Source organism: Euleptes europaea, chromosome 12 (genome assembly GCF_029931775.1).
Source record: "Euleptes europaea isolate rEulEur1 chromosome 12, rEulEur1.hap1, whole genome shotgun sequence".
Classification (NCBI taxonomy): Eukaryota; Metazoa; Chordata; class Lepidosauria; order Squamata; family Sphaerodactylidae; genus Euleptes; species Euleptes europaea.
Genome location: NC_079323.1, coordinates 25,695,133 through 25,707,578, shown reverse-complemented (window position 1 = coordinate 25,707,578; position 12,446 = coordinate 25,695,133). Strand labels below are relative to the sequence as shown.

The 12,446-nt window shown below is 42.0% G+C and overlaps 1 protein-coding gene across 1 annotated transcript in view; it reads left to right on the top strand.

The window, feature by feature from the left end:
* The window catches only part of STARD13 (StAR related lipid transfer domain containing 13), a 155,159-nt gene that overhangs the window by 101,684 nt on the left and 41,029 nt on the right, over window positions 1-12,446 (top strand). Inside the window, exons 2-3 of the mRNA XM_056858396.1 lie at window positions 9,402-9,473; window positions 11,209-11,290. Coding sequence (XP_056714374.1) covers window positions 9,402-9,473; window positions 11,209-11,290 — 154 coding nt within the window. The remainder of the gene's footprint in view (window positions 1-9,401; window positions 9,474-11,208; window positions 11,291-12,446) is intronic.

Here is a 12,446-nt window from a genome sequence, read left to right as displayed (position 1 = left end):
GCCAAGGGTGGTAAGTACAGAGACACCATTTAGCAATCTGTTTATCATGCTCACTCAGAGACCATAGTATGTAATTATACTATAAATAATTTAGATGAAATGGGCCAAAATCAGGTTTTTCCAGCAAGTAGGTTAATGCACAATGTAACCTTTCATTTTCATGGAAGATTGTGTGATGTTCATTGATCAAAAATCAAACATTGATCAAACATTGACTAGGAAACCACTTTAGCCTTTTAAGGAATCCTCTTCCCCACAATATCTCAAAGGAGTTGTGTGTGTGTTAAGTGCCAGCATTTTGCTCCCAACTGGTGGCAACCCTATGAATTAATGGTCTTTTATGCAAGGTTGTTTCACTCGTGGTCACCCCTCTGACGAGTTTAAGTCTTTGAATTATGCATGACGTCTCCGACCGTCAGAGGTTGCCTCGCTCTCCCCCTGCATTTTGCTTGCGTTTCGAGAGACCTGTTTTATCTCTAATTTGAAAATGCAGGCAAAACACAGGGAAATGCAGGGAAAGAGCGAGGCAACCTCTGACAGTCAGAAATGGCACGCATAATCCAAACAGAGACCCAAAGTTGACATTGGGGTGACAGAGAGTGAAACAGCCATGAATAAAAGACCAGTGTCCGCCAAAGCATCCTATCGTTAACAGGCCTTTCAGACTGAGGGCCATGGCTTCCTTGATTGAGGCAGTCTGTCTCATTTTGGGTCTTCTTTTCCTGATGCCTTCAACTTTACCTAGCATTATTGTATGTTCCAGTGACTTTTGTCTTCTCATAATGTGATCAAAGTATGATAGTCGCAGTTTAGTCATTTTAGCTTCTAGGGAGAGTTCAGGCTTGATTTGATCTAAACCCCACTTATTTGTTTCTCTGCCACGGTATCTGCAAAACTTTCCTCTAACACCACGTTTCAAATGAATCAACTTTCTTCCTGTCAGTTTTCTGATTGTCCAAGGGGTTGGAAGAGCTAAAATTTGGAGTGCCTCCTTCTTTTGGGATCCTGATGAATCAGACCTGTGGTCCATCCAGTCCAGCATCCTGTTTCACACACTGGCCACCAATAGCCTTAGAGGGCCAACAAACAGGGCATACAGGGCAAGGCCTTCCCTGATATTGCCTTCCAGCACTGATATTCAAAGGTTAGCTTTCTCAATTTAGTTTCCCTTTAGTTACCATGGCAAGAAGCCATTGATTGACCTATCTTCTATGAATGTCATTGATGACAGTCCAGATTGCTTCTTGTGAGGCAAAGAGCTTGGAGACTCAGGAGGCAGCTGAATGCCTAACAGCACCACAGAAAAAGGTAGCTGAGACATCTCCAACAGTTCCAACTCTGAGTCAGCTTGTCACCCTGGGATGCAGCTCTGTCTTCTGATTCTGGCTTAGACCTTTACCCTTCCACCACAGAGCCTGCTGCTATACCAGGGATCTTTCCTTAACCAGCCTCTCAGAACCCTGACCCACTTCAGCGCCATCACAGTACTCACTTCTAGAAGTAGGTTTTAACAGCTTGAAGTACTGGTAGCCTGCTCCTGAAGGGGAAGTGTCTCCACTTCCTTATTTAAGGTATCAGGCCACCCTCAGCCTTTGCTGGAACAGCATTTGTGCTGTAGTGTTTTCTCAGTCCTGAGCAGGACAGTGAATCTGTCTAATCCCATGTTAAAACCCATCAACTTCATTGGGTGCCTCTGAGTTCTAGTATCATGGAAGATGAAGAAAAAGTTCTTCCTATCTACTTTCTCTTCCTAATTTTATAACCCCTCTAAGTCATCTTTTTCTCAACTGAGCAGTCTCAGACTCTTCAGCCTTTTCTTGCAGGAAAGATGCTCCAACCCCTTAATAATTTTGGTTGGCCTCTTCTGCATTTTTGCCAATCCTTTTTGAGATACAGTGACCAGACCTGCAGACAGTATTTCGAGTAAGGCTGCTCCATAGATCTATACAGGGTTATTACAGTATTGGCATCTGTGCTCCTCCCTAACTGAGCCACTTTGCCCATGACCACATTGACCATGCTTGTAGCTGTTTATTACTGTGGTCTGCATTCTTGCTTTCTTTTCCTTTCTATCATTTGTAGATACAAGTGTCTAAAATTGTACAGAGATTTTCATCTGACAGTCCATTGGGAGGGCCTGCTCTTTAGTCCAGGTTTTGCCAGAGGCCTTACTTGGCAGCTTCCATTGCCGTCTTGAGTGTAGGGAGATAAAAAAGGTAAAGGTCCCCTGTGCAAGCACCGGGTCATTGACCCATGGGGTGACGTCACATCCCAACGTTTCCTAGGCAGACTTTTGTTTACAGGATGGTTTGCCAGTGCCTTCCCCAGTCATCTTCCCTTTACCCCCAGCAAGCTGGGTACTCATTTTACCAACCTCGGAAGGGTGGAAGGCTGAGTCAACCTTGAGCCGGCTACCTGAAACCAACTTCCGTTGGGATCAAACTCAGGTCGTGAGCAGAGCTTGGACTGCAGTACTGCAGCTTACCACTCTGCGCCACGGGGCTCTGTAGGGAGATAAGGTTTGCCATTATTATTTAATTTAAAATATTTGTTTATATCCCACCATAGGGAGATAAGGTGGGATATAAACAAATATTTTAAATTAAATAATAATGGCAAACTGTGGTTTGCACCAAGTTAATAATAGGCTTTGAACAGATGCGGGAAGAAGGAGCGAGCACCAGATTCAAACCAAACACTCAACCCCTACCAACTGAGACCCCTAGCCATAAGAAGTCTACTTCACCTTCCCTATCTTGAAATTCCCCAGAATTGTTTCTAGTGGGAATAATTAAAGCATGTTTTTGTTTGTTTGAATGAAGTGGTCAGACCCATGGCCATTATGAGAGAATTATGCACTGATGTGGCAATCCATAAAAGAATTGCAGAGAAATTTGCGCAATTACAGCTTGTGGTTTTAGAGTAAGATCCCAGTTCATTGAGGATGAGATGCTAAGTAGTAGAGGTTATGGCAAGCTGATTTAAATGGCCTGTTTTATAGAATGGTTATATAAGGCATTCTTGCAATACACAGTAAACTAACAGTGATAAAGTTTTTCTTCTGTTGTTGTCTTTCTGTTCATGTACACTGAGATCCCACCCTACTTGCCGCAAGTTCCACCCCACCCCCACCCCCTACCCCCAGATCTCAAGAAATTTCCCAGTCCAGAGTTGACAACTCCAGCTGAGGTCACAGCTCTAAGAGGTTGGCTGAAATCCCTGTGTGATTCTAGTCTTTCAGAAGGCAACAGTAAAATGAGCAATTTCTGACATGCCATTAGACATAATTTAATTAATGAATACAATTATTTCTATTACATTATTTCTATTTGCTCCCCTGGGGGGGATCACAGTGGCTTACAATACCAAAAACTGAAAGAAACAGGAGAAGGGTGTAGGGGGGGGCGGGGGATAAGGCTTCTGAGAAGGGGGATTTCCAGGTATGATTCAGTTTATGCAGCTGTCCATTTGAAGAATGCACTGAATATGAAGAATGTTTTTTCTTTGGATTAATGACGTGCTCTTAATTTAAATAATATTTATGAGAAATGTAAACTTCCTGTTTGAGAAATTGTTCCAGGAATCCTGCTGAATAGAAAGAGCTTACCTGTACTTACCGATAGTGTTACCTCCTGTCAGAAAATGTCATGCCCATCTCCTATATACAATGTGTGCCTGCATCTTCTGCCTATCTTATAACAGCATTAATAACCTTGCCACAGGTTCCTGGGGATTAGCAGTCATATGTAGGTTAATGGCCTGAGGCCATACTCCGGGCTGTCAGCCCCTCCAAGTTGCTTATTAATCCTTAGGTACACACTCCACTGCAGCCTGAATTCCTCGTGTCTTCAGCATGTTCTACTAGCCAGATTGTGTTTCACAGGATCATAGCTTTAGACAGATTCTCTGGGGTTATCAGGGTCCTTTGCCCGTGTTTCTCTTGGCGAGATCCACATGCTGGGAATCTGTGTGTGCATTCCCAACTTTTATTGTATTCTTTTTCCAGGAGATTTTCAGTGCAACCCTATGATTAAATGACTTAAATTGGGGATTCAACATTTGTGTTCAGTAAGCCATACCCATCCCATTGGCCCCCAGGGGCTCAATAACCCTGGTTTTGCAATACTACATGGCCGGTGGGCTTGGCTTGGCTTGGTGGATCGTAAGTCCTGCTTCATAGCCCCGCTTTAAATGCACAACCCCCTTATTTGGAATTAAGCCAATATGGTATTCCAGTATTCATTCTCCAACATTGTGTTATAGAACAAGATGCTTCTAATTCTAAATAATGCTGATGTGTTGCTTTGAGCAGGAATTTAGATACACTAATGCATGATATAGGTTAGCAAAGAACCACTGGCTTATGTTCTGTTTGCCGTCAAGTCACATCTGACTTATGGTGACCCCTGGTGGAGTTTTCAAGGCAAGAGACTTTCAGAGGTGGTTTGCGATTGCCTGCCTCCACGTCATGACCCTGGTATTCCTTGGAGGTCATAATGGTGTGTTTTTTTCATGGTCCAATATTTAACAGTTGTGTCTGTTGAATGAATGAGCACTTGGTTTATACAATTGTGAGTTAGACTAGGCAAGATGCTGGGAGATGTGTGTGACTTTTTAAAAAAATGTTAAATAACAGCTGCAACAGAGGAAGGGCCTTTGTTTGTATTGGTGCTATTTGTATTCATGTTCTCCCTCTCCAAAGCTGATTTTCCAACCTTTGATGGCTCTTAGAGATGCTCTTGGCTGGGAAGGGGGGCATCATTGAAGTACCAAGCAATCTTACCTAGTTTGATGAGGAAACCAAAGAGAACACTACACACATAGAAAGATCTTAGAAAATATTTTTTCTACAGCAACAGTGGTTTTAAAAATTAAAAATTACACTTTTGTAAATTCTTTTATTCCAGAAGCCACCCTGCTTTAGAATACAGAACATATCTTTTTTTATTCCTGTATTCCTGTTGTCCGCTGGCTCTTTATGGATCAGTGCACAAATAATAAGCACAAATAGGTTGTTGATCATTTTAATTTAAGCCAGCATGGTGTAGTGGTTAGTCAGTCAGTTTTTATTTTACGGTCATTTGACCCAAAAAATGGTGTAGTGGTTAAGAGCGGTATTTTGGAGCGGCAGACGCTAATCTGGTAAACCAGGGCCATGTCTGCACTTACCATTTGCGGCGCCGGCTTCCGCTTTCCTTGCATGTTCCCACTGCAACTCACCCGAAGGATTCCGAGGACGTCTCCAGAGCGCAATTTCGCCGCGTTAAGCGTATCCGCTTATATGGCGAATAAAAAAAATAAAGCGTCCTCCACACCCGGTGCCTTGCAGTGGGAACATGCAAACTGTGTTCGATCCACTTCCCGCTGCCAGCCCACTTCCTGCTGCCAGCCAACCCCCGCACTCCCCCCGCCTCCCTTACTCACGCTGGACCAATCGCCGTCCTTGCTCTTCGTCTTGGATGCTTTCGTACTGGACGCGTGTAAATAGCGAGGTAAGTTGCTGGTGCGTTCAGGGCCAGGCTGGTTTCCCCATTCCTACACATGAAGCCTGCTGGGTGACCTTGTGCTAGTCACACTCTCTCAGCCCCACCTACCTCCCAGGGTGTCTGTTGTGGGGAGGGGAAGGGAAGATGATTGTAAGCCATTTTGATTCTTCCTTAAGTGGTCGAGAAACTCGGCATATAAAAACCAACTCTTCTTCTAACCTTATGTTAGAATTTTATTGAGTTTTATTGGTTTTATATGTTATGTACTGTATTTCTTTTTTATATATAATTTTTTATTAATTTTTATAACATAAAACAAAACAAACAAATACAATTATTGGTTCTTGTAGGTTATCCGGGCTGTGTAACCGTGGTCTTGGAATTTTCTTTCCTGACGTTTCGCCAGCAACTGTGGCAGGCATCTTCAGAGTAGTAACACTGAAGGACAGTGTCTCTCAGTGTCAAGGGTGTAGGAAGAGTAATATATAGTCAGAAAGGGGTTGGGTTTGAGCTGAGTATTGTCCTGCAAAAGTATTGTCCTGTAAGTATCAAGATAATGTGCTAATGAGGGTATGGTATGTTAATATGGAACCATTGTATCCTGAAGTGATCTGTTAATGTGTGTAATCCAAAGCTAATCTGTATGGCTATTGTTGAATGTTGTCTTTGTCTGGAGGTTTTTCAGGGCAGGAAGCCTCCTGCCCTGAAAAACCTCCAGACAAAGACAACATTCAACAATAGCCATACAGATTAGCTTTGGATTACACACATTAACAGATCACTTCAGGATACAATGGTTCCATATTAACATACCATACCCTCATTAGCACATTATCTTGATACTTACAGGACAATACTTTTGCAGGACAATACTCAGCTCAAACCCAACCCCTTTCTGACTATATATTACTCTTCCTACACCCTTGACACTGAGAGACACTGTCCTTCAGTGTTACTACTCTGAAGATGCCTGCCACAGTTGCTGGCGAAACGTCAGGAAAGAAAATTCCAAGACCACGGTTACACAGCCCGGATAACCTACAAGAACCAATGAACTCTGACCGTGAAAGCCTTCGACAATATTTTAAATACAATTATAATAATATAAAAAAATTTAAAAAAGAAAATACAAAAGAGTATCTATATATACTTATTGGTACATTCATGGTTACAAAATTATGAGATCCAAAAAGATACCCCTTCGACCCTCCACCCACCTTAAAAAAGTGACCTATCACCCAACTTCCGAAGAAGTCTTAACAGTATTAAAAATATCATTTAACAGTAAAATATAAAAATATTAAAACTAGTTTCTATAACTCACTAATTAAAGTAGTAAAATCCATTTTTGCCAGTTTATATGTACTGTATTTCTGACAGATGTGATTGTGAGCCACTCTGGGATAGAGAGTGGGGTAACAAATTCAGTAAAATAAATAAAGAAATAGACTTTCCTAAAAGATGTATTCTTCATACTATTTTGTGATAGTGAGCAATACAATCAATCCAGGATACATATGTGTCCGGTGCTGGGGCCTGGCGCATGCAGGATCCCAACCCCATGGGATGAGAGGCAACTTAATGGTCACCCACAGCACACTTATTGGCAGGAGCCAAGCAAGGGGGCGGCAGCAGCGGCGACCGCGAGGCCGGGTGAGACAGACCCAGCCACAGCCATAGGGAAGGCGAAGGAGACGACGGCTGCCGGCAGCAAGCCGCAGGACATCCTGGCAAGGCCACCGATGATGCATTCAGCCGGTGACAGCTTTCTGGAGGCTGCGTCGGCCAGGAAAAGGCATGGCGGGGGCCAGGAGAGGCCGGAGGTAGCAGCGGCCTCAGAGTGGCAGACAAGGATACCAGACAACCTGCCAGTGACTGGTGGTGGGAGGGCAGGAACAGATCAGGGCCAGGTGCGGGCAGGCAGAGGGTGGGCGGGCGGGCTTGTATAACTGCTTTTGTCACCTGAAGCTATCTTCCTGCATGCAGTTTTCGTTCCTGCTTTCAGTTTGTGGCTCATTTTAGTTGGCCCAACCATGACCCGGCAGGCCGTGTTGCTCTGATTGCAAACCTCACCCTTCGCTGCATCGCTCTTATGCAGGAATTTCCCTATATTCATCTGTGAAATGTTAGAAGATACGAAATTGGTTGTAACTAGTAGCTGGAGCTGGGTAATATGGATTGGGACTGCTGATTGGGTTTTTAGCCATTAAAATGTTACATTTGTTCTGGGGATGGGGAGAGAATTGCTTTCATAGCCCTTACCATGTAATGCAATGGCTCAATGATAGGCTACCTCCTCCTTCCATCTCTTCCGTTTGGCTGCCTGCAAAATTGTTCCCCAAAGCTGGTTTTTCATCTGTGTAAGGCTGGAGCTTGGCTGCAGTCAAAATTAGGGGCGGGGGGTGTATCCTGCTATAGACAGTGTGTGTGTCCTGCTATATTCAGAGTGGTTTCAGAGACATCAGTCAAGAGCTGCAAAGTTCTCTAGCTTTTTAATTAAATATTTTACTTTAATGATACTGTTTATATGGCCAGTTCGGCCTTGAACAATGTCACACTGAGATCAAAATAAAGAAAAAAGGGGGGGAGGAACTAACTAAATAGCCCATAAAGAAATTAGTATTTTTTTATTATTCTTGATTGACTGGGAAAGAAATTTGGAGACTGCCAATGTAGTATTAAAATCCACCCCTGCTAAAAGAACCCTCAGATTATCCAGTTTAGAGACAGATTCCTGGATAAAATGCTTGAAAGTTCTCTAGCAACTCAACATCCTCTTATATTTCACCTGTCGCTAAACTTTATGCCATACAAAAGTTAAGAAATGGGTGACTGTTTTATCTTACAGTCTTAAAATCTAGCAATTGCTCATGAGCCATATATGGGTATGCTCAATCCATATGTCTGTCTGAAACAAATGTAATCCTTGTTCACATCATGGAAGAGATTTTCAGGTGTCCCTTATATAAGAAAGAATTAGAACATTTAAAAAAAAAAAGTATGGATCCCTCTACTGGAAGTTGTCAAGCATTACCAACTCATTGTTTTGTGAGCTTATGTTTAACAAGAAGTATAATGTTTTATCTTCTCCCCCCCCCCAAAAAAAAAGATATAATGAAAATATTGTGGCATGATAAAGCTTTAATAGAGCTATTATCCTTCCACCATCCAGAATTGCAGCAGTTAAAAGCCATATTTTTGCAACCCTGTCATTCTGTCATGTACATCTAAGAACTAAATGTACTCTCAGACTGCTTTAGGACGCGAGGAAAGCTGTCATCTTAACCATTGTTGATTCTAATGACTTTAAATGACCTGGCACAGAATCCATGAGAGTACTTCGAAATGACCAAATATTGTCATTCTGATACTGAGCTATTGAACTATCATAGACCAGTTGTGCTTTTAGCAGTCGACAATATTTCTCCCCTGAATGACTGAAATTGTGACAAAATTACTGGTTTGAGTCCATTTTCGGAGGAACAGACAATAAAAAATATCTCAGTCTGGGTGTGACTTTTAGAAAACCAAATATGTTTTCAGAAGTACCATAAACTTTGGCAAAGTTTTTCTTAGCTTGGATGTCATAGGTGGATTAAGTATGAAAATGTGCAGACTCAAGCCACAGGCAGATTAAAAACTACAGAAGCATGGCCGTTAGCTTTAACTCTGATATCTGCATGTTCAGCCAAATGTGAAGGGATTGGAGGCAGATACAGCCAGGTGAACATGGTTTCTAACATCTGCTAACATCTGCATATATTATCAGCAGGCCCCATTTGTAACATTTGTAATGGACCCTTCTTTTCCATCAATGTCACTTGTATTTTCAATACTGTTTGGGCTATTGTTTTGTAACAGTTGACAAAAACACCGATTAAACTAATTTTGTTTTTGTTTTTACTCATTATTCAGAAATTGAAGCAAAGTTGGCATGTGACTGGTTGCGAGCTGCTGGCTTTCCACAGTATGCACAGCTCTATGAAGGTATGTCAAAGGGGGAATGCAAAATCCTGTCCAGATATAATGGGCTGTGCCGGTAGCAGTTTTGCAGGGGGAACACCATAATCACCTAATCACTGAACGAGAGCGGTTCACGTCATCTAGAATATTAAGAACACCAGTTGAGTGAGTGGGAGGACAACTCTCAAAAGTGTCATTAAATTGTGCCGCAGTCCTACCAAGGAGAGAGGAGGTAGACTTGTGTTATTCCTCACTAATAATGTGATGGGTCCATGATGCTTGTGCAATCATATCCCACAACATGTGTATTTAAAACACTTATATCCCATTTTCCACTGTGCCCGCTGTTGCAGTTCATAGCAGGAGTGGATTTGAATTTCTCCAGTGGCAACATATAGAGTTTGGAGTGTAAGAAAAATGCAACATCCCTCAATGGAATGGTCACCTTCAGGGAAAAGATCTGGATCTTCAACAAATCAGGCACAATGCTGAATTAGTAGTACAACAAAGTGACTGTTTAGAAGAGCCTTTAGAGTCATTTTAGGTGTAGTGGTTAAGAGCGGTGATTTGGAGCAGTGGATTCTGATCTGGAGAACCGGGTTTGATTCCCCACTCCTCCATATGAGCGGCGGAGGCTAATCTGGTGAACTGGGTTTGTTTCCCCACTCCTACACACAAAGCCAGCTGGGTGACCTTGGGCCAGTCACACTCTCTCAGCCCCACCCACCTCACAGGGTGTCTGTTGTAGGGAGGGGAAGGGAAGGTGATTGTAAGTCGGTTTGAGTCTCAAGTGGTAGAGAAATTCGGCATATAAAACCCAACTCTTCTTCTTTATTTGTTTGTTTGTTTGTTTGTTTGTTTATTATATTTATAGTCCTCCTTTCTCACGGAGACTCAGAGTGGATTACATAGTTTTAATTGGTACAACCACTGCAATGAAACATCTAATAAGCGATATACTAGGATTCGGATTACAACAATCTGAATACTCATAGTTTATTAGACATGATACCAGAGTACAGATACAATTCAGAAAAATGGTATTGGATCAGTAGAAAACAGTGCAGAGACAGCAGGGTAATATGTGCAGCAAACAGATAGTATACGTCCTGTATACTGTGGTATAGTCCACAGTACTTTTCCCTTTATAAAGGGCCTTCCTGAACCATTCTTTGTAGTATAGCCCTATTGTCTTTCTAGAAAAGCCCTCCTGAACATCTTCAGGGCCACAGAAGGCCCTGTACAGATGAGCAAAGCTGCCATGTTGGAATACAGGAGGATTCTATAAGAAGGGGGACTGTTTTGCATTTCTGGGCTTTAAAAATAGCAGAATAATATTGTGTGAAAACTGAGTTTACAGAAGTAAAAAAAATTACTTCAGAACCTTGTGGTATGACTCCATTCTGCACACACTTGTGCCTTATGTTAAATTTAACAATAACATTGGGGAAAGGTGTCATGGAAACAAGTGCGGAATGAATCCCCATGTTGCCTACCAAAATAACAAACTTTGTCACTTTTCTAGTGCTGTTCAGATTATATTATTTCAAGATTCTTACAAGACTGAAAGATGAACCGTCTGATAATATTCAGAATCTGACATGTTATCAGTTTGGTTGACAGATCTTACATTGCCTTTAGAGTTAGAAAAGAAAGTAATATTAGAGATCATATTGTGAGGACAGTTTGTGTTGTACTTTACATCTTGGTGGCAAAATAAATGTAATTCCCGTATAAACTCCTGTTTATTTTCTTTAAGATTCCCAGTTTCCTATTGACATTGAAGCTGTAAAGAAAGACCATGATTTTCTTGACAAGGATCTTGTAGAACCTCTTTGTAGGTAAGGTGGTTTTTCAATACATTAAACATTTCGTTAATGACTGATTAACTGTCCATTCACCCTTACAGCAACCATGTGAGGTGGGTGGCAAGGCGAAGGGCAAAATATGTATTCAAAAGAAGATCCAGTTCCAGAAACTTGGCTATCTACTGAATAGCTGCATAGCAGTAGGGAGATTTAAAATAGAAGAGCAGTGGGCATGAATAGGTGGTTAACTTTTCCCCTGCAATATGTTTACCTGTCTCCCATGTTTAGTCTGGCTAAGATTCCTGATGCCTGTTTGGCCAACTGCATGGGAGATCTGGAGAGGGGTAGGGTTGCAGGGGGGGAAGTAGTGGGAGGGCAAGGATTAAGCCCCTCCCTATTATTCCTTCACTTAATATCATGCATTTCAATTGTTCAGTGGATACTTCAACTGGTCCGCAGTGCAGCAGCTAGCCAGGGATTGATTACAAGGGTCAGATCACCCCTATGCTGAAAGATATGCATACCCATCTGTTTCCAGGCACAATTCAGAATGCTGGTTCTCCCCTTTAAGGCCCTAAACATCTTGTGGCCAGAGTACCTGAAGGAACCTCTTCTCTCATACTATCTACCCCAGTAGATAACACCTGCCTTTCAAGCCCTGCTCTCTGTGCCCCAGCCTTCAGAGGTGAGGCGCATAGCTACTACAGACAGGTCATTCTCTGTGGTGGCACCTCTCCTTTGGAACACCGTCCCCATTGAACTTCATTGAAAAAAGCCCCATTGAACTTCATTGAAAAAACACTCAGGCTTTTAATTAGGGGGTTTATCTTATCCGTTTTTTTCAATGGTTTGTTTATCTTTTATAAATAGATTTGATGCCACTTGTGTTCAGTGGCTAATTTTTTATTGGTTTGGTTATTTTTATATATACTGTTGTTTTTAATTGTAAACCACCTTAAGAAGGACTCTGAAGAAATATCACAGAAATATTGTAAATAATAATAAATAAATAAATAAATAAATGTCTCCCACTCCCCCACCGACTCCCACCAGTTGCGGATGAATCCTCGTTGCAGCTGAAGTGGAATTAGTATGTGGTGCTGATTCACAATCCCCTTTCTTACTGGGTTTTTAAGATGATTACTAGGTATTTCGGGACAGCGATAAAATAAATAAATCCTCCTGTAGT